We start from the raw sequence: 21,552 nt of genomic DNA, 5'->3' as shown, positions 1-21,552 counted from the left end.
AACATCCGCAGTTCAATTATCAGCTATTTCAATTTGAAACGAAACTTAGCCAGGTTTTGATACACCGGATATATATTCGGGGCAAATTTAACCGACATGCGCGTGGCATTAGTGGCAGACGAATGACGTCACGCGTAGTAATACACTCGACAGGAGCGCATGGCGAGCGAAGTGTCCGCAGAGGCTGCGCGAGCTGGGAACTGCTTTCGATTGTTGGCGGGCGCCGCCATCTTGGTCAGTGAGCTTGCGAGTGGCTGTACGTCGAGGCTGTACGTATTTCGGTGAAACGAGGATTTCGTGCGATTTCGCTGTAACCTTTCGTCCGCCCGTGAAATCTACAAGCATCCAAGATGTCGGAACGGGAGGACAACGTTTATAAAGCGAAACTGGCGGAGCAGGCGGAGCGTTACGACGGTGAGTAGATATTTTCCGGGAAAGGACCCGGCCTGCGCCAAAATGAAATCTACGAAATCGGACAGACAGACAGAGGAGAGCACGGGCACAAAGAGAAAGGAGGTAGAACGCGATCCTCGTGGGTCGCGACCCTATCGCGTTCAGAATTTCTCGCGATAAAACCGTGAGTCCCTCGGAAAACCGACAGTCTTAACTTGCGGATCGGTTCCGATCGGATCTGTCAAAAGTCGTGGAAACGTCAAATACGTCTAACCGACGAGACGATGCGATATCGGGTTTGCCGGTTCGCGACCGGTGTTCCTTTATTTCAAAGGGTGGGCTCGTCCTTCGGTTCTGTCACCGGTTAGCCGGACCCTGTCACGGGTACTTTGAAATTTCGCCAACGGCCGAGAATCGTCCGGTCGATCTTTTTCAGCCTGTACATTGTTTCGTCGAAAGCTGGCCAACGCGGTTGCTAGGCGTACTGTCGAGCACTTTCGGAGCCTCATGGCAGATAACCGGACAAAGTCGGTCCTTCACCGACGCGTGTGATGCATAGACACGGCACGATTCTTACCAATCGCTGCCGGGTTACTCTTTCGACACGTAGTAACGCGTGCTCTGCTCGTGGCATTCGGCCTTGAAACCAGAGAGAAATCACTCTGGCCGATCGAGCAAAACCGATCTATCGGCTGCGTTTTTCCGGTTAATCGCCCTGTATTTTCCTACGGCTCTGTCCGGTGTGTGTCGTTAATTGCCGGCCGTTTTCCCCCATTATACATACTATACACATCGTTATACGTCCGGCGCGGCGACTATAGAAATTTTTATTTCGCTTCTGGCGAAAGCAGAGCCCACGGTGGGGACTCGTAACAGTGGAAGAGAGGAACCGTCAAATCTCATCGTACCTCGCATTTCTCTCTCGTCGTTGTTACCCGCTGCAAATATTTCCCTGCCGTTCCCCGTGCCGTCTCAACGCTTGACATTTCCCGTACTCCGCGGTATTCTATATTTCCATTAAGTTCGCCAGACGATTTCTATCCAATATAAAATCCCCCGATCCGCTCGCTATATTTATTATCCGCTAATTGGCCGATTAAAATCACCAGATAAGCGAGCACGTCTCACGCGCCGGCTATCTGAAAAAGCTTTTCTCCTCGTAATGCGGGAACAACCTGAAATCACGTTTCACGCTCTCGAGGATCAAGGAACAGAGAGCGGTTGAACAAATAAACCGGATAAAACGAGACCGACGAATTTCGTCGTCGCGTGGGCATGTTCATTCAGACAGACACGCGTATTAACCACCATAATCTTAACGGTTTCGGTAATTGCGTACACGACCGCGCCTGAATCATCTCCGCCGATCTCCTACGGTTCTCATTGGCGTAGAAACATTTTTCAATCGAACTTATTAAAACAAATTCGAACCTACTAGTCGAAAATCACAGAATTGACTCGTCCGGGGCGACCGAGTTTCGCTTCTGTGAATTTCCTCTATACCCAGGCACTCGGACCCGTGCGTCCTCCGAGGGTTAAAGCGTAGAGGTACCTGCACATGATCCTTTCGGCGAAACGGCTGGTAAGTTTAAAGAATCACAGCCATGGAAGGGAGAGGAGGCGATAAGCGGCTGGGATGAGACAGAAGAGAAAAGGAAGGGTGACGGACAAATTTGAGGGTTGCGAACGAGAGGGACGGAGATATCACGACCGAGGGTGAGAACGGTGTCGGGGTGAGAGACAGCGCGGTGGTGGGGAGGGGGGTGGAAGAGGGGGCCATAGTAGAAGGAAAGTATTGATCTGTGCTCGCTATATCCTACGTTTCTGTAGACCTCCATCGCCGTATATACCGCGTTTACAGTAATTTTTCCCCGGAACCACCATGAACTTGAAAGCGACGGATGAACCAGGCTTTTATTCGACCGAATGCCGATCGAGCATAAGGGCGAATCCCTGACAATTTTATTCCTATCCTCGGATGATCGAATTCAAACTGTGTTTCGTATTCGCCTAGCTGGTCGAATGTTTATCTGACGGATAGTACGGGGCAAAATGTTACTCGAAACCGTTTATAGGTATTTATTTAACCTGGTTTCGACTCGAGTTCAATCTGACTGTCAATGCCGCCATGACACTACCATTGACATTTACGGGGCAATGGAAACGGTAACGATTGTCGAGTTTAACTGAGAAATGTATGGTTGATTGATTTATAGAGATTATTATTATTATTGTTGTTGTTGTTATTATTATTAGGTGGAGTAATGTTTTAGATGCAGAGACGAAGAGGAGCGATGAAACGAGTTCTGTAACAATGGAATGTAATATTGCTTGATTATTTGGAAATTAGTTGTTCGTCTGATTCACGCGAACGTATAATTTCAAGGAGAAAATTGAGCCGGGACCTCGGAACTCCGGATGTAGAGACCGATACACCGTGTCTTCAATCTGTCTCGTCGCTTCGCGCCTTTGTAATATCTTTTTTCACCCGGTTTATCGATCCTCCGCCATAGCGGTAGAGATTTCGCTGTTACTCGTAAATACGACACAGACTTTGTTTCTTTACCGAACAATGAAACAACCTCTCTCTCCGTGATTCTCAACGGCGAATACCGTTTCGCTGAATTAATGCTGTTTTGTTAATCGTGTTCTCTTTCTTTTTTTTTTTTGCAGTTGCAAGATAAAGACGAATCGAAGCACGTGTATATCTTGATCGATATCATTATTTTCGAATGCCTCTCACCTATAGATACTAAATACATAATAGCAAGCAAGTTGGTCAGAAAGTTCAAGGGGCATCGGGTTAATACATGCTTGTGTGCTTGTCTTTCTCGCGGCGAGGCACTCTCCGCCATCCCCAGATGAAACTAATAATATATCCATGCGGGGTAGCTTACGTATTAATAATCGATAAGTCATTTCCAATTCATTACTTTGCCATGATTTCATATAACATTCTTCGGTAAGTTTCATAACAGAAAAATAAGAATGTTGAACAGTGGTTTGCGTTGATCATTGAATGACAATGTTGTCGTTTAGCGTACAGGGTCCTTAGAGATTGGGACACTAAGTTGGGACACTGTTTAAAGGTTTATTCATAAATAAAATGCTTAATATATTTTTTAGCGGCAAACGTATCTGATGTTAGACGAAACTTGTATTGTTTAACGTATTCTCATGTTTAGTGGTGTTTTCACTTTAATGGCACTGTTGTCGACGGCGATGTCCGTCGATGTGATTTACAGAGATGGTTGAGGCGATGAAGAAGGTCGCTTCGCTGGACCTGGAGTTGACCGTTGAGGAAAGGAACCTTCTTTCTGTCGCCTACAAAAACGTAATCGGGGCGAGGAGAGCCTCCTGGAGAATAATCTCCAGCATCGAACAAAAGGAGGAGAACAAGGGCGCCGAGGGCAAGCTCGAGATGATTCGCCAGTACCGGTCCCAGGTAGAGAAAGAACTCAAAGACATCTGTGCCGACATCCTCGGTGTCCTGGATAAACATCTGATTCCGTGTGCGTCTACTGGCGAATCGAAAGTCTTCTATTATAAAATGTAAGAAGCGTTTGAACGTTAGCGTGCAATTTCTGAGATTTATTTATTATTGCAAAGTTAGGGACTTACTGATATAAGTTCAATAAGGTTGGATGGCAGTTTGTCAAGTGGAAATCCAATAATGTGGATTTTGCACAACATCCGACGATAAATCATGTTATGTTTCTTGAAAACTCTATAGTTGGATAGTAATTTCATTTGGAAAAGTATATGTAGACTTCGTCAGGAAATGATGAAGATGTAAACTTGCGAATATTAAGCTCGGCCTTACCTCGATGGCGTGTTCGTGTTGATTAAAAGGCAACCAGTGCGGAAGAGTGTTTCGTTTCGGTCACTGATTTTTGAGGTATTGGTTTTTAAAACTTCCCGCTGTTTCGTTCGATAATTACGGAGTTAAAGATAATTCGCAAGTAGTTACTAATAGAAGTACTACTTAGAACTTTAAGTTCTCAGAGTGATTGAATCTAACGAAGAAAGCCCGTGACAGTAGAAATCCATGAACGTTAATTTTTATTGAATTATATATAGATTGAATACTATCTACATGTCAGCAACTCGTTAAATTTGATATTCCGATGAATATTAATGCTTGTTTAGCTGAGGGAGACTATGCGGGCTGTATCGTAGCCAGATCGCTGATGTTTATGCAAATTCCTGTTCTTAAGGAGCAATTTATGAAAGCAGGAATCGAGTAGAAACCTATTATCTTTGTAAATCGTTTTGCTAGCTAATGAAACCTATTGTAAGAAACATATTTAGCTTTACTGAAATCACTGTTTCAATGGATTTGATTTGCTCCGGTAAATGAAAGTGTGATATGAAAGAAATTGCACAACGATAGTACATGCAAGTGTGTGTACATTTGAAAAGTATGAGCGGATTCGATAGAATTGAATGTAATTGCAGGAAGGGTGACTACCACCGTTACCTGGCCGAGTTCGCTATTGGAAACGATAGGAAGGAAGCAGCAGAGAATTCTCTGGTAGCTTACAAAGCGGCCAGCGACACTGCGATGACGGACTTACCACCGACTCATCCTATTCGTTTAGGATTGGCGCTAAACTTCTCCGTGTTCTATTATGAGATATTGAATTGTCCGGACAGAGCGTGCCGCTTGGCGAAGGCAGCCTTTGACGACGCGATCGCGGAATTAGATACCTTATCCGAGGATAGTTACAAGGATTCAACCCTCATCATGCAACTCCTCAGGGACAATTTGACTCTGTGGACGTCAGATATGCAAGGAGATGGTTAGTATGCTCTAAAAATCAGTTGAACGTTTTTCTTTTATCATCCTTTGAAACACTTCCATCGCGACCGTTGAAGTGAGACCGTGCAACGATTAATAATGTACATTCCAGCAGCACGATAAAATCTTGTTTATCGTGTGTCAGATTGATTCATTGCGTATGTAGCTGCTTGTATCTAGCTACGCCTAACCTACCGAAATTTTATTTTGTAAAATGGTACTTTTAAATAGTGTATGCTTCCGAGCAAAGAATCACTGCTTCGTAATTTAGAGTTTGAGGCTGACCGTGAGAACCAGGCCATTTCCACCAATGCTTGAACACCGACCTATACCCTTTTTCAGTCACCTGGTGAGCAAACCATCCTCGTTCCTTACAATACGAATCCCTTACGTTATAAGGTAGTTCCTAAATCTTATACAATAGGTTAGTTCCTGTATCGAGGTTATTCGTTTGAAATCAAACCACTTCGTTTCATCGTATGCACAATAGAAATAGTTAGCGAGACGTTGATTAACAAATTTACGTGTTTCTTTCTTTTTTATAGGGGAGGGTGAACAAAAGGAGCAGTTGCAAGAAGTGGAAGATCAGGACGTATCGTAACTCTAACTGTAGTGAGTGTTATATTGCGTATATAAAACTGAAACACAGAACGAAAACAAAAAAACTTTTATTAACTCGTAAGCAAAAGAAAACAACTCGGCAGGTGGCAGTTCGGGGTGGGAAGGGGAGATCTTAAGCGATTGCGTGACCCTAAAAAAACACGCACGTACGTTTATTCCAAAAAACCAAACAAAGAAAAAATCATTCGATAATAACACGCATTAAATTACGGAGCACGCAGAAAGTAACCAAGCAAAGGACACGCACCTTGCGGTAAATAGAGAGAGACTGCAAACAAAATGCATTTAGAGAGGCACTTTTCTTTGCCTTCTTCGCGTATCAAGAAGAATAACAAAAAAAATGCTGTCTTTACACTTGTGCATGCCTGGCCAAACAGAAATAGAAAAAAAAGAAAAAGAATTACGTGGACGATGTCGAGACCGTGTTAAGTGGACGCCGACTGACGGGGCGTACGTATGTCACCCATAGTAATAAAATGATAAAATGAATTGTAGCACGCCCTCAGTCCGTCGGGACGATCCCCCTTCGCTTTCATCGGTTCCAGTGAGTGAGAACGAATTAACAGTGTGTCCTATAACATTTTACGGATAGCGAAACATATGCACATATGTGTATATACATATATATGTATATATATATATATATATATATATATGTATAATACACACACACACATATGTATGTATGTATATATGTGTGTGTGTGTGTATATTATATATAATATATATATATATATATGTATGTATATGTATGTATGCTCTGATGCTCGACGTCGATCGAAGTGCATTATTGCGTTCGTTTGTTTTCACCTGCTCCCTCCCCCAATAACAAAATCAATCTCCTCCTTTCCTCGTCCTCTTCCCCCGCTTTTTTACTGCGCGCACGATCGCTCTCGCATATACCATAAGAATTAAAAAACGATGATGTTAACCGTATGCGTGGGTAAATCGAATGTAAAATCGTCCGTTTATCCAGGGATAAACGCATCGTCTCCTCAAGAGAGCGAAGGTGCGCGGTTACCATTCATTCCGTTGGCCGACAACACAAACCGCGCGTCTTCGTGTCCCTACTTTGTGTATAAGGATGATATTACCGAATGTACTTCAGAACGAAGTCCGGATCAAATAATTTCATACGCATGTAGTACACCAGCATGGGTCCTCTCGTTTAGTCGTTCAATGAACCTTCAAGAAAGGATGCGCTTATGCGGAATGCGTCGTACTTAAACGCAATAACGTCGGTTCACAGTTCAAAATTTTCTGTTGAGATGAAACGTGTAAGAAAAAAGAAAGAAAGTGAAAAAGAACTTCGAAGCGAGCGAGAAAACGGTACCGTCATTATTCGACAGCGTCGGACGTTTTCTTTCTACTCACCTTTTCAGGTCTCTCTAACGATATTGGAGGATGACTTATATCTTTTTGTGTTCCTTTTTTTCTTCTTTTCTTTTCTGTTCCTTGATTTTTTTTTTTTTTTTTTTTTTAAATCGACGACAAGCATGAAATAAGAATTTAAAAGATGTTGCAAGTAGATGAGCTTTTTTTAAGAGGAGTAATAAAAAAAAGAAAGAAAGATGAATTCCGTTTCACGAATACACGAACAGAAAGATAAGTAGCCGTTTAGCTAGTCTGTAATATTGTGGTTGTACTTTTTCATACACCCCATTGTGTAAAACTATAAACGATCGCTGTGGTATTACGAATTACAGAATAAACGATTGTATCCCGACTTTATGCGTCCGCGCTCACTTTACGCTGATTCACTCCCCTCGATATTCCATTGCGGTTCGTATCTACCCGTAGCGTTCGTTCACTTCCCTATATTCTTTTTTTTTTAATCTTTTCTTTTTTTTATTCTTTTCGTTTGTATCGATTAACCATTCCGCCAATTTCTGTTTAGAATACATTCCAATGAAACTTTAGAAAACCGTTCCGTTAGTTTCTCATAACAAAATTCTGTTAAGCATGTTAAACGAGGTAAGCTTGGCGACGCGATATCGACTATTTACCCGTTGAAATAAATAGCGGCGGTCAGAAGTGTCTTAAGGAAACTTCGCTGTTAATTGCTAATATTAATTTATTATACACTCTGAACTATTATACGATAATCGACAACAGATTATGCATGTTCACATAATTAATTTTGCGTTGTTACACATTTCAATGACTTCCGTTATATATATACATACATATATATATATACATACATACATACATATATATATTCTTCCGGTTAGGAATATCCCGCAACGTAACGACTATTGGTACACTCGAAATTGACACTTTCCATTGTGCTTTGAGAGTTCATTCTTCGATAGGCTTTCGACCGCCACTTGTATAACTATAATGGCGACGAGGACGATTTCGGTAAAACCGTGTTTGTAAAAGCGTGCAGCAAAAAAGCGAGGCGTGTAAACATATGAAAAAGGCGAAGGGAATAAACCGCGCGCAGATAATCGAGCTCTGCCTAGAAAATCGGTGTGCATTATCGTGCCCCTGTATTTAGGTATTAATAATGATAAAAATTGATAATCATGTTATAAAGTACGTTACAAAGAATAACTCAAAGTAATATCAACGGCACCGTAAGTAAGTATATGCGAGTAATTTTAAGAGCGTAAAATTAGGGTTACCGCGGAGAAATCGGTTAACGCGAATCGTTTCCGGAACGCTATCGGAAGAAAAGGAATGATTTTTTCGCGAATATGTATTGTCAGAGAACATGGACCAGCGCGCGATTAAAGAGAAGAATGATGGGAGAAGCAGCGAAGGGACCGTAGAGAAAATCGGGGATCCATCGGTTAAGGAATTATATATCATAGTAAATGCAGCGAGTTTCCGAGAGAGATTTAGGTACAATCAAATTTATCTGTGGCAACGAACGGTGTAGTGGATCCCAGACGACGATAAACTCTCAGATACCTCGTCCAATTACTTGCTTACACGACGGATTAAAAACAAGATGAAGTAGCCGGACGCGATAACAATTATTATCGTCCACGATATAGCGTGACTCATAAGCGAATAGAAACAATGAATGATGTGTAGAATGTTTCCGGCCAAAGTAAAATAGTAGATAGACCAGTCTGTCGCTCGGGGTTGTCCGTAGGACCTGTTAAGAACGAATAGATGATCGGTGTAACGCGACTGAGACCGCTTTTTAATCCTTTATCCCTATATCGTTGTATGCTCTTAGTCGATTTTTACAAAGACACGTCTATTTACATTTCGTCTTTTATTAGATGTACCACTTGATCTTGTTCGTATCTATCTATTTTTCCCTGTATTATAAATATTAATTATCAATTATCTTCGAACCATCCCATCTTGTCGCTAACCCAATTCAACGGCAAATAATTCGACCTGGATATCAAAATTTATCGTCATTTGGGAGTAGGCTAAATTTCTCTTTGTTTTTTTTTTTATTTATTTATTTTCTTCCTTTTTTTTGAATTCGCATGCGTTCTCACACCACTCTGTACGTACTACAATCAATGCGATTTTACCGGATACGACCTTTTTCTGTAAAACCACACACGTGAAAGCTACAAATAAAGTAATTACAACTCTCTATACTTGATGCTCTTCTCAGATTTTCATTGTGTGATTACAATGGTCAGTGTATTAGTCGGAATTATAAATTACAATATATTTCCTAAGGCGTTTTCTTCGTATCACAGTGTTGCGCGTAGAGTGAATCATCCAACGTTAATGCCTGTGTACTGTTATCTTTCGCGTCCGTGTTCAGCGAACGATTAACTTTCGCGATAGTGGTCTCGCGGAAGTTCGTTGTGCCTAACAAACGTCTCGGTCGTCTATTAACATCCACCTGTTTCAGGATTCGTCCCAACGAGTTGTCCGTTCCAGTCATGATCGGAGACAGGCTAAGGGTCGGCGTTGTTCGTGACTTGGTAATACGACCGCCCCTAGGTGATCTCATTATTTGGTCGTTAGTTCTGCGCCTGGCAGATTTTAATTTAACGCTACGTAACATATCCAGTGAGACCACTGGTCCCCTCGGTCCTGGTATAGTATTCCTTCTATTTTCCTGAAATACAAATTTCCTCCTGGATTCACAGTTTCGAACATTTTCAGGACGTACACGATGCTAGAAGAAACCACGAGATTCTATTCAACCGGAAGATATTCAGAGGGTAGACTACCGATCCGATAAAAGAAGTACCACAGTCGAATTTAATGTTCTCGCGGTATTGTTCATTTAAAGTTCAAGGGTCGTGATAATCGACGTCTTTCCTTTGATCGCTCAAGTGTATTGTTCTGGATAAATGGTATCAATCATTGACAACGCCGTCTTGATCTACGGGATAAATAATATCCAGTGTTATAGATTTCTAAGAGAGTTAAGAGGGCTGCGCTAAGAATCCTCATTATACCACGTTAGTCTCCGCTCGCAAAGTTTACCTTGAGACTTTTAAATAACCCCCCAAGTATCCGGTTGAATGGCAACGAAGGCTGAGAAACAATTAACTCGCGGTTGAAAATTGTGTCACTCTAATAAGCGTATGGATTATAGTGCATTCTTCTTGAAAGACTTCCCCTTAAGCATGCTAAATTAGTATTGCGAGACGGTAACATTAAAAAACAAAAGGCAAGATGAAAAGTAAAGGTCATTTTTCATATGAATCTTGTTTCGCGGGATCTTGGTATCTTCTATTGTCTCATACTTGAGTTAGTGGGACGAGTGGAATCAATCTTTACGATTTACCTTAACATTCTGCGGTGCTTTTTTTAGGGTCACCTTCAGCAAATCCTCGACAGTTATAGCTGGCCTATTAAGCAACGGCGTTGAGCACTTTCTCGAGGGCGTACCGACGCTTTTGTTGCTGTTTGGGGTGGTCGGTGTAATCGACTTTACCGGTGACTGAAATAATAGAGGTGGTGGCGGTGGAGGCGGCGGAGGCGGTGGCGGTGGTGGCGGAGGAGGTGGAGGAGGACATGTTGACATTGATGAAATTAAAATCGATGATATCGGTGGAGGCGGTGCTGAAACTTTCGGAGACCTTGTTCTCGCATCGTCCAATGTCCTCTGTAATTTCTTTAGCTCCTGCATCATTGTCTCGTTGTTTTCAGCCAATTTCTTGCTAATGTCCTGTATATTACGGATCTCTTCGGTTAGAGCGGCAGTCGTTGCGACGTTATTTGCGCGTACCTGCAAACAACTTGAGTTTAATGACTTCAACGTACAGCGAGTGAAGTATACTTATACTTTATGCACTTCTTCAGCGTATAAAGATTCGATTCATTTACCTGAGTAATCTCTTGAGCCAGATAATTCACCTTCTCCAGAAACGTACTAATCATTTGCTCGTTCTCAGACTGTAATCCTGTAGCCACTTGACGGAGTTCTTCGAGCTTCTCCGCGTTCTCCCTTGCGGAAAACATCAAGATCGTCTCTTTGAACCGGATATAATTCTAAAACAATTGTTCAATAATTATGATTGCACTCATGTAGGAGAATTTATAACATTACTTACTTTTCTAAAGGCACTCGCTAGCTTCTTCATCAGCCAGGTGCAGAAGACAATTATTTTCAGCAGAGGTTTTCTAGAAAATAGAATTCGTGGCGATTGATTCTGTTTGGAGATGGAACAGGTGCATCTCTTGTAGAATTCGATGTTTGCTTCAGGCTGAAAGTAAAATTTATTATCAATAAGAATATTAATTTGAGAAGCATACGTAAAATCGACTACTCTAATTACATCGTGCAAATTTCTGCTGCAACCACCAGAATCCGAGATAACGGGTAAATCCAGACTAGAAGCTGTGGGAGATTCGAACGTGCTCAATGTGATGAACGCTGATTGCGATTGCTCTGTTTTTTCCTCATTGTCAAATCTCAATGTAGTCCTACACTTCTTGGCAGGCGGTGGCGAACCGCTGCACGGCGTAGGCGAACGATCTCTTCTTGTCAGATCGTTTCGAATCTCCTTGTACCGTTGGTACTCCTCCACTTTGTCATCCACCTCGACGACCTCCACGAAAGGACGTTTATTTGAGCGTGCAGTAGAATCTTTTTGCAACGCTAGGAATGGGGTGTACTTCGGTAAAAGACCGGCAATTCCCTCCTGACTTGTAGTTCCTACTTTGAAGCTGTTCAGTTGCCGCAGGTTGGAGAGGATCCGCTTGCAATCGCTCCAATTGGCAGAAAACAGATTGCCACTCGACTCCTGCGGAGTCTTCTCTTTCACCGTCTCAAACTTTGTATCTTGGTTCCTTCGCTTGTTCCATGTTTCATAGCGTTTGGTGTTTTTCGTTTCATCCTCGGACTGACTAGCAAAGAAGATGTTTGAAAAGGATTTGTCGTCTTGCAAGTAGTCGCATTTGTTCATGTCCAGTTTGATGTCTTCGTTCAACGACAACGTTTTGTCCAATGGGAAACAGGCTTTTGGGGATGTATCGACATTTTTTAATGAATTGTTGCTTCGCTCGTAATACTTGTCCATGTCATTCGAATCCGAGTTCCTTCGTCGACGCTTGTGTGCAATCTCTGGACTTAAGTCATCGTAACAGGACAACTCCAGTTGTTGTGGTTCGAAGAGCACTAATTCTGGGGAACGGTGCTCCAAAAGTTGCTCCAATGATCCCCCGTTTTTCCTTAACGGTGTATCATTATTTCCAATGTTATCAATTCTGTCGTTCGAATCTGATTTTTGCAACAGCATCTCCTGCGATTGACGAAGGCCTTGATTCCATCCTGATCCATTGTAACTTCTACGTTTTACCATGACAGTATGCTTTTTAAGAGCTCCACTTTTTTATGTTCAACGTGTACATTGAATTAATTAATATTTAATAACGTGGGATAGATTAACATCTCAGGAATAAAAATATTTCTTTGAACAACATCTCTAAAATTAAGAACACTCGTTTACTCTTAGAATCACACGTTCCGCTTTAAACGCTCTGTTCTGAATCCGAATCTGATTTGAACTACTATTAAGGACGGTTATATTTGTTAGACGTACACTTGACATTGTGCCGAAGGTCTATTATTGAAATGATTATTTGTTTTGATACAGGTAGCTCGACTGTTGGCTTTACGAGTAGCCTCAGAGTTTAATATATCCCGTTTCAAAGTTGACTGGCGCTTTTCTATGTCTTTTGTAATGTAGAATAAGAGGAAGATTATTTAACAAGCGACGGAGGTAATAGTGAAAACAATTTTTATTCTGTTTACGTTCGAAGATCGTTTTATTTTAAATTAGCTACATCACATTCCATGGTTCAACATAATTTTTTTTGTTTTTAAGTGAAATCTATGAGTATTGCTTGTTGAGTAATAAAACTGTTTGGCTCGTCTCCCGAATTTTGTACGTTTCTTTACTTATTATACAGATTATGAGACAGGTTCATCTACTGACTGATAAGGCGAAGAGATTCAGGCCCTTCGGGCCTCCGTTCGTGTACCACATGAGAACTGTTGCAACGAATACTGATATTCATTGATTCCTTCTTGCTTATGATTAACCATGCTATCTTGTCTGTTGATTTTCAGTATTCACTTCTTGTTCACGAAATCCACTCCCTTCTGAATGTTTTTCTTGAGTTCCGGAATAGCGTCATCCAACAGCTGCTTTTCATAGCTGCTGAGAGTACCAAGGCCAAGGTTCTTCTCAACTCCCGATTTCTAAAATTAAACGTGAATTGAGTATCTTCTATAAAAACTGATGCTTCATTCTCGTAACGAATTCTACTTACGCCCAACAGAACAGGCGTCGAGAAGTATGGGGACGCTGTAACGTCGGATTTAACGTAAGCGCATTCAACGATATTCGATTCTCCGTTGAGTGCTTTAATCAACGACAGACCGAATCGGGCACCCGCGTATGCCATTGACAATGTAGCGGAGCCTGTACCAGCCTTTGCTTTGACAACCTCTGTACCCGCTTCCTGAATTCTCAAGGTAAGAGCTTTCAACTGATCATCTGGGAAAGAAACTGATGGTTTGCACTGCGAAATCAGTGGAATAATAGTGATGCCGCTGTGTCCTCCGATTACGGGAACAGACGTCTTCTGTGGGTCAAGGTTCTGGAAAGAGATTCAAATGATTTATTTGAATCTTATACATCTACCGAATTCTATCATGTACATATATTCTGAACTAACTTTAGCTTCAGCAATAAATGTATTTGCCCTGACAACATCCAACGTAGTTACACCGAATAGCCTCTTAGGATCAAAGACACCAGCCTTCTGCAGTACCTCGGCAGCAATGGGCACTGTGCTATTAACTGGATTAGAAATAATGGCAATAAGCGCCTTTGGGGATGTACTAGCCACAGCCTGGACAAGATCCCTTACTATAGATGCATTTGTATTGAACAGATCATCTCTAGTCATTCCCGGTTTACGTGGTACACCAGCAGGTATAATGACTACCTATAAAAATGCATATGAATGATAAAAGAAGTTGAAAAAGCATTACTTTAGACAAACGGAATGAATGCGTTCTTGAAAAAAACATACTTGAGCCCCCTTAACCGAATCCTTCAATTCATCAGGACCGGTGAAAGCCTTCACTTTTGAATTTGTGTCCATGTGTGAGAGATCAGCGGCGACACCTGGCGTGTTCACGATATCATATAAAGATAATTCAGTAACGAGGGGCGACTGTTTCAAGAGCAACGATAGCGGCTGGCCGATTCCACCGCTGGCACCCATAACGGCGACCTTGGCATCGCGCTGAAAGATAACACAAAAATGAATAACGATTAATCGACTGCATTTTTCAACCAATCAGAATATCGTGATGAATTCACTTTTCGAGCACCGCATTTGATTACATGCGGGTACCAGTAACGTCAAGAATAAAAGTTGAATAACGTCCAATCATATGACCATCGGTGCTATTGTATAATAGCAGTGCAATTACTAGCTGCACAGTAACGGCGGATACTGAATTTCACTACCTGAACTTTTTACATTTCATTCTTGCTATAAGGCAAAAAGTGGTTGCATAACTATTTTCAACATCTATCTCTGCGAAGATAAGTGATCAACCACAGGAACGAGGAGCAAGAGTCTTTAAAAGAATTTTTTCCGCCTATAGAATGCATAATGAAATTTACGAGTAGAAGAAGAAATGTTTTTTTACCGGTTATGTTTTCTGAGTTTACAAAACTTACTCTAGCACTCGTCGAGAGCCCCTTTGCTCCCTGCTGAGCGACGGACAACGTGGGCTTCAGGAATCGTGGCAACATGTTCGCAGCGGTACTTCTGGCACAAAAGTGACGGATTTCAAGTTCGAGAAGACGACGTTCGATAACCTTTCAAAGACACCCTGGTGACCTCAATAATATTCCACGTTCGTTCCGTTTCCCCCTAACCAATCAGATACGAATGTACCGCAAAATACGTATGCAACCATGCGCGTTTTCGCGTGATTAATTTGCGCACGTCTGTAGCTAATTGCATTCTATCGGGCGGGAACTTTTAAAAAAAGCCGTTGTTATTTATAGGTGTACTTTGCACAGTGTGCATTATCAAATACATACTGTTTCTTTTATATTATCATATGACAATCGCCAGCAAGTGTTTCATGAGAGCTGAAGAATCTTAGAACACAATCACTGAAGGTGACTATAAAAATGGGAAAATGCTATCGTGTATGCATTATGGGAATAGAATAAAAAAGTTGACTGTATTTAAATAGGTCTGATTTTAATTGTGTCTATTGAATACTCATTATTTCAAAGAGACACGAAACTTATTTGCAATTCTAACCATAATTCTAATTTAATGAGCTTGGGTAGTTTATTTCTCAATGAATCTGTGTGGGATACTTGTAACATAATTCTGTACTCGTTTATTCAAATGTTTGCGAGCCGTTAAGGAGACTGACTTAATAATTGAAAGATGTTGCTAAAAAACAGTGCTTATGACTGTTAGGCATAGTAATTACATAAGTTCGGTTAATAAAAATGACAAACGGTAAGTTGAGGTTATTTAACCTATGATCAACAATGGTTTTATCGTATATAAATTTGTATATATCGATTGATTTATTTCAGAAATAGAAACAAGCTTGTTGACAATAATACTGGATGTGAATCCTGTGCAAAGAATAGTGAAACAAGAAACAAAAGTGCTAACACAATGCTTAGACTCCACTATTGTCTTTGCCGATGCACATTTAATGCAATCATCCAACAATCAGCTTGCCATGATAGCATGTCACAGTTATGGAGCAAGATTTTTATATCCTTGCGAGAAACTTTCAGAAATTCGACAAATCGATGGCCAGTATGAAAAGTTTACAATGGTAGAACGTACAGTTAGACAACAATTGCAACAAGTTATCAATGAAGTTTCTATGGATAAGCCTTTAAATGGGGAAAGTCTGATATCTGGAGCGTTGACCATGGCACTCTGTTATGTTGCAAGATTAGAAAGAGAAAAAGTTGCTGGTCAAAAATTATATTCAAGAATTCTTGTGATCACAGCTAGTAATGATTCAGCTACTCAATATATGAACTACATGAATATATTCTTTACTGCTCAGAAAATGGTTTGTTATAGTACTTCTATTTAATGCTACACAGTTGGAAATATAGCTAATGATTTTCCATTTGTACATGTAGGGAATAATAATAGATGTTTGCAGTCTAGATCAGGAATTGACTTTACTTCAACAAGGTTGTGATATAACTGGTGGAAATTATTTAAAAGTTCCTCAATTGAATGGATTATTACAATATTTACTAGTAAGAGAAATGCTATATACATTTTTATTTTATCCGTGTATATTGTGTCATTATGGTTAAGAAAAGAATATTTGTTTGTTTAGTGGATATTTCTGCCAGATCCAAATGTTAGGTCCAAGCTAGTACTACCTCCCCCAGTGAAAGTGGACTACCGTGCAGCATGTTTTTGCCATCAAGAACTAATAGACATTGGATATGTGTGCTCAATATGTTTATCAAGTAAAAAAAAACTTAAATCATGTTATTCAACACATTCCTATATAGACAATTACAATACACTGATTTTTTTTACAGTATTTTGCAAATTCAGTCCAATATGCACCACTTGTCAGTAAGTAATAGAACTAATCTATTATGATTATGTACATTACAGATATTAAAAAAATAATGAGTATTTTTCATTATTCTCTTGCAGCACTGTATTCAAAATGCCAGGACCTATACCTATGAAAATGAAAAAGAAGAAGAAAAATGTAGATATAGTTCACTAATTGTATTTAATTTACAATTTTTAAGCCATAGGAATTTTTTATCTAAATACATATTTTCTCACCATAAATATCATATATGAGTTATAGTAATTAATAAGGGAACTGTTTCGTTAGAGACCTCTGCAGTAATAGATTTTATCCACATCTTCTGCAACTTTCTGTTGAAATTCCTTATATTCAGATTCGCATATCTTCAGTAATGCAGAACTCATCGAGCTTAATGATTCGAGAGTATTATTATTGAATACTTTGATATGCAGATGTTAAATTAAGATTATTTCTTACTTGTATCGAGGAAAAAGTGCAAGGGATGTAGGAATCGCAAACAAACACCTACCAAACAAATTTTTATAAGGATTAAGTAAGTTAAATAGAAAAGATGAAAATTACCCAACTACACAGAAAATAATCTCGATCGGATACATGATCCATTGTCTTCGCTGATAAAAGCAGTATGGTTTGATCGTTTGCGTGATTATTGGAATGAACAGTAAGCATGGAACACACATCGCTATTCGGGTGAGAACGCATTCGGAAATAGCTTTTATCGCTGCTACTTTGGAATGCATAAATGGTTCTTGTGTACTTCCAATGAAAAGTGGAGTACCTTTAACTAGTTCGTTTTGACGCATCAATGGCAGATTTGTCATGTGACCGGCGGCAACCGCTAAAAAGGGTACGCATCTCTAAAAGCCGAAGAAATGTACAAAAATCGAATGAAGATGGCATTGAAACAAAACTGTAACAAAGAACTGACTTCAATTGTTGGTCCTCTTCGGTGCAAAAGCTTTTTACAACCAATAGTTACAAGGGAACTGGCTAAAACTGCACACAAAAATGCTATTTTTGTGGAACTTTTATCGTCAGAATCTCGATCAGTTATTGCATTTCTATTAGTATAATTTACAATGGCATTGTGCGTCTGATTAATCATCTGACACAATAGAATAGCAGTTGTACTTCTAATAAATGCATATAATGTAGAACAAAATCATTTTTTTATCAGTAAAAGAGGCTTTAAATGGTTTACTTGTAAAATGTTAACATTGTTGTTGTAATAATAACAGATGAAGGTAACTGAAAGGACATTCTACCAAGTATACACATTAATTGACCATTATCTGGATGAAAAGCACTGTCTCTGAGTTTTTTCGCGTATATAATATCTTTCATTGTAGCAGAAGCAGGTATTTTGTCATTTCTAAATGATATATGAAATTAACTTCAACAATTATTACAATGTATATATGTTGCAGTTTGATTACCTGTAGTTTTCACAAAACTGTTTGGCCTCCAATAATTTTTTCTTAGGTTCGATAATGGTACGGCAGTCAGAAATAAAAGCATAATGTTTCCATCTACCAATATAAGTAGATTGGTCCCACAATGGTTGATCAATATCAATTTTGTTGGGATTCATTATCGAGTGGATTCAACAAGAAATTCAAAATCAATTGTAATTCTTGAATACATACTTTATTAATAATTTTATTTCATAGCTGAATCTATTCTATTACTATAATGTGTGCTTAAAGGAAACGAAACGATGTTATTTCAGATAAAAAAACCATGAGTTTAAACAAATTTGCGCATACTGTGAAATTATCTGTTATTTATAGCGATTACAACTTGTTTTTTATTGTACATGCAATACCAATAACTCTTTGTTCCAGCAAATATCTGAAGGAACTGAATTAGTTATATTATCTATGGTACATATTACGCTTAAGATACGAAACAATTTTTATTTTTTTTTTAATATTTCATACACAATATTTTTTACAGGCGAGAGCAACAAGCTGCAAAGAAGCTATCCAAAAATGGGAAGAAAAGTCTGGTTTAACAGCTAGTGGACAGAAGGAAATTAATTTATCTTTTCAATGGCCTCCTATTGAGAAAATGGACAACAATTTAGCATCACTAACAGCTGTAGAGTTAGTATATAATTATTTATTGCATAACTAGCTATAATACAGATACGATTTTCTGCTCCTTAGAAAATTATCACTTTCCACGAACATGATAGAGAAAATCAGTGGTATTAATTCTTTGAAGAATTTGAGAATTTTATCTCTAGGCCGCAATAACATTAAAACATTCTCTGGTCTAGAAGCAGTAGGAGAGCATTTGGAAGAACTATGGATATCTTATAATCAAATTGAAAAAATTAAAGGTGTCAATGTTTTAAAAGCTCTTAAAGTGCTTTATATGTCCAACAATTTGGTGAAAGATTGGGCAGAATTCAATCGTTTACAAGAAATACCTCATCTTGAAGATCTATTGTTTATTAACAATCCGATCTGCGAGAATGTAGATATAGATGTTTGGCGCGGTCAAGTTGTTAAGAGGCTTCCTAAATTAAAAAAACTGGACGCTATACCAATCGTTTAATATTTGGAAATTATGATATTAACATGTAACAGTAATTTGATGAATTTTAAATAAGTAAAAAAAAGTTAAGTCTTATTAAAAATCTTGCAATGAGATTGCGCAACGTGTATTATTTACATAACTTTATAATACATTTTTTTTCTTCAATTATAATACATCATATTGACATCATTGATAATCACATACAAATCTTCTTTGTAAATAATCAATAGTTCTCAACTTTCATATCATTCAGGCCTAGTTCATCATTTTGTTCAAAACTTCTTTCATATTTGGTAATCTTTAGGCGAGAGTCAAGCCCATCATCTGATAGACTCTGTATATAACTATTACCTGCTGGATCGTCTAATATCAATGTTATTTTTCGTTTTCCTGCTAATACCTCATCCAAGTGAGATATGAATGTTTCCATTTTTGCTACTGTTTCGGAGTCAGTACTATCACCAGTAATCGCCGTTGAGGTAGATAATTGTTCTTTGACTGCTACTAAAATACCTTCAACGGTAGTAAATCGCCCACCTAAAGAAGCAGGCCCAATTTCCAATTCTAATTCCGGTACTTGCATGTAACAAGTTTCTGATTTCAATAAGTCGCGACTAAAGTCGTCTCTCCCTGTAACAGTAACTTCTATTTTTACTCCTTGGGGTTCAATACCTCCACCACTCTTAACTTCATTTGTTCTGTGGCCACAGGACTCGCATACTGTTGCCATAATTACCACCTCTTTAAAGTGTGGAATATCTGCACAATTAATTAAGGAAAATTAACAGTGATAACAGTTAAAATGATGAATTAAAATTTGGCTGAAATTAAATAATTTAAACTCATAATCATAAAAGGATACTGGTCATTTTCATATTAGTATCACATGGGCAATTGCATTCTGGGCAATTCGTTCTGAACGAGAAAACTTCACCTTCGATTTCTTCTAACGTGTATTCTCCTTCTTTTATAGGTTTCAATAGGACATCTTCCGAATTTTCAGTATAAATACCTAGAATGTGATCTTGTTCTGGTGTTCTCTTAAATCTTGTTATAATGCAATGATCATCCTTCAAAGGTGCTTTTGGATTCTCTACGTGAGATTCTCCTGATATGTCTTCAAATATAATAGTAAAGGGTTCATCCAATGCTTTAAGCTTTCTTATCTTATCGAGGAATAGATCAATCTGAGCAGCTGAATCTGGATATTGTTCTCTTCTATCAGGTTGGTCTTGCTCCAATCCTTCAATGGTTCTTTGCATTATGCCTTCAATCGTTGTAATTTCTCCTTTCTGTGATCTACATGGAATTTCAAAATCCAAACATGGAATCTTCACACTGGTATAATCAGATTTAACGACTTGGCGATTCAAGTCCCTAACTGTAGTAACTTCTAATGTTATTCTAATGCCCTTGTCCTGAATCTTTCCACTATTTTGTATCTCGTTATTCTGATAGCCACAATGCTCGCAATCAAAGGACATTACTACAACATCTTTATAGTGTGGAATTTTCGTTAACAGTAATCTAGTGATTCCCTGTAATTATTAAATACATATAGATCGTATAGCACAGGAGAACGTTAATAACAAATAAAATTTCAGATACATTACATTTTTCCCGCAACTGACACACAGACTTTCAATTTCAGTCACTTCTGGCTCCGGATCGTCCGCTGTTAAATTACGAAACAATGGTTTAACTTTCTTTTCTGTTACTTCCTGATTTTCCGCCATTTTTAGGTTAGACGTGTTTTGAGTATTTAATAAGCGATAAAACTCTGTTCTCATAAAACTAAGTTAAAATATCGACTTCTCCTTACACACGCTTTACATTTACTTTCATTTTCTACACAATTTCGACGAGTAAAATGCAACTTGGAAAACAAAAATGATCATCTCTCATCACTTTCCAAAACATATCAAAATATTGTAATTTAGCATGTGCTGTACAATTATACGTATATTTCATAGTTCCTAAGAATAACAAACTTCTAGTAACCAAATTACTGCTTCCATTGGAAGTAACTAGAATGTTCTATCACTTGCGAGAATCAAGTGTGGCTCGTAGACCTCTAGTGGCAAGATCTTCAAACTTTGATCTTTAACAACGTTTATAGATCTTAGCGCCAACTTCAAGCATGTTATTTTAA

At 39.0% G+C, this 21,552-nt stretch overlaps 6 protein-coding genes across 9 annotated transcripts; 2 read left to right on the top strand and 4 right to left on the bottom strand.

Annotated features, from left to right (window-relative positions):
- Positions 1 to 148: 148 nt before the first annotated feature.
- 14-3-3epsilon (tyrosine 3-monooxygenase/tryptophan 5-monooxygenase activation protein epsilon) lies at positions 149 to 9,387 on the top strand. The gene is made up of 4 exons (XM_031976151.2): positions 149 to 414; positions 3,639 to 3,945; positions 4,852 to 5,195; positions 5,740 to 9,387. Exons 1-4 carry the CDS (start codon positions 351 to 353, stop codon positions 5,793 to 5,795), a joined length of 771 nt encoding a protein of 256 aa, XP_031832011.1. The 5' UTR covers positions 149 to 350; the 3' UTR covers positions 5,796 to 9,387.
- LOC116426783 (uncharacterized) lies at positions 9,212 to 12,863 on the bottom strand. Of its 2 annotated transcripts, XM_031976261.2 has the most exons (5): positions 11,533 to 12,863; positions 11,308 to 11,460; positions 11,081 to 11,245; positions 10,539 to 10,982; positions 9,212 to 9,860 (listed from the first exon to the last, which is right to left on the bottom strand). In XM_031976261.2, exons 1-5 carry the CDS (start codon positions 12,556 to 12,558, stop codon positions 9,468 to 9,470), a joined length of 2,181 nt encoding a protein of 726 aa, XP_031832121.1. In that variant the 5' UTR covers positions 12,559 to 12,863; the 3' UTR covers positions 9,212 to 9,467. The 2 variants fall into 2 exon arrangements, with proteins under 2 accessions (XP_031832121.1, XP_076221188.1); XM_076365073.1 differs by having other exon boundaries at positions 11,308 to 12,863.
- A 131-nt stretch (positions 12,864 to 12,994) lies between these two features.
- Mdh2 (malate dehydrogenase 2) lies at positions 12,995 to 15,109 on the bottom strand. Its single transcript, XM_031976274.2, has 5 exons — positions 14,959 to 15,109; positions 14,300 to 14,515; positions 13,940 to 14,212; positions 13,532 to 13,861; positions 12,995 to 13,460 (listed from the first exon to the last, which is right to left on the bottom strand). The coding sequence occupies exons 1-5, from the start codon at positions 15,031 to 15,033 to the stop codon at positions 13,332 to 13,334; spliced, it is 1,023 nt and encodes a 340-aa protein (XP_031832134.1). The 5' UTR covers positions 15,034 to 15,109; the 3' UTR covers positions 12,995 to 13,331.
- Positions 15,110 to 15,259: 150 nt separating this feature from the next.
- Tfb4 (transcription factor B4) lies at positions 15,260 to 19,418 on the top strand. 3 transcript variants are annotated; one of them, XM_031976272.2, is made up of 9 exons: positions 15,260 to 15,408; positions 15,486 to 15,763; positions 15,844 to 16,340; positions 16,414 to 16,536; positions 16,620 to 16,755; positions 16,831 to 16,867; positions 16,952 to 17,009; positions 18,701 to 18,739; positions 18,813 to 19,137. In XM_031976272.2, exons 2-9 carry the CDS (start codon positions 15,754 to 15,756, stop codon positions 18,990 to 18,992), a joined length of 1,080 nt encoding a protein of 359 aa, XP_031832132.1. In that variant the 5' UTR covers positions 15,260 to 15,408; positions 15,486 to 15,753; the 3' UTR covers positions 18,993 to 19,137. The 3 variants fall into 3 exon arrangements, with proteins under 3 accessions (XP_031832132.1, XP_076221294.1, XP_031832133.1); XM_076365179.1 differs by having other exon boundaries at positions 15,313 to 15,763; positions 18,813 to 18,961; positions 19,025 to 19,418; XM_031976273.2 differs by lacking the exon at positions 18,701 to 18,739 and having other exon boundaries at positions 15,313 to 15,763.
- On the bottom strand, positions 17,138 to 18,604 carry LOC143175167 (sideroflexin-2-like). Its single transcript, XM_076372850.1, has 6 exons — positions 18,293 to 18,604; positions 18,058 to 18,228; positions 17,785 to 17,989; positions 17,418 to 17,713; positions 17,313 to 17,360; positions 17,138 to 17,243 (listed from the first exon to the last, which is right to left on the bottom strand). The coding sequence occupies exons 1-6, from the start codon at positions 18,445 to 18,447 to the stop codon at positions 17,138 to 17,140; spliced, it is 981 nt and encodes a 326-aa protein (XP_076228965.1). The 5' UTR covers positions 18,448 to 18,604.
- Positions 19,419 to 19,488: 70 nt separating the features above from the next.
- Zpr1 (zinc finger protein Zpr1) lies at positions 19,489 to 21,510 on the bottom strand. Its single transcript, XM_031976271.2, has 3 exons — positions 21,014 to 21,510; positions 20,263 to 20,938; positions 19,489 to 20,159 (listed from the first exon to the last, which is right to left on the bottom strand). Exons 1-3 carry the CDS (start codon positions 21,188 to 21,190, stop codon positions 19,624 to 19,626), a joined length of 1,389 nt encoding a protein of 462 aa, XP_031832131.1. The 5' UTR covers positions 21,191 to 21,510; the 3' UTR covers positions 19,489 to 19,623.
- Positions 21,511 to 21,552: the final 42 nt, after the last annotated feature.

Source organism: Nomia melanderi, chromosome 1 (genome assembly GCF_051020985.1).
Source record: "Nomia melanderi isolate GNS246 chromosome 1, iyNomMela1, whole genome shotgun sequence".
Classification (NCBI taxonomy): domain Eukaryota; kingdom Metazoa; phylum Arthropoda; class Insecta; order Hymenoptera; family Halictidae; genus Nomia; species Nomia melanderi.
Note: the sequence above shows the minus strand (reverse complement) of the source record. Positions and strands in the feature narration are given on the sequence as shown.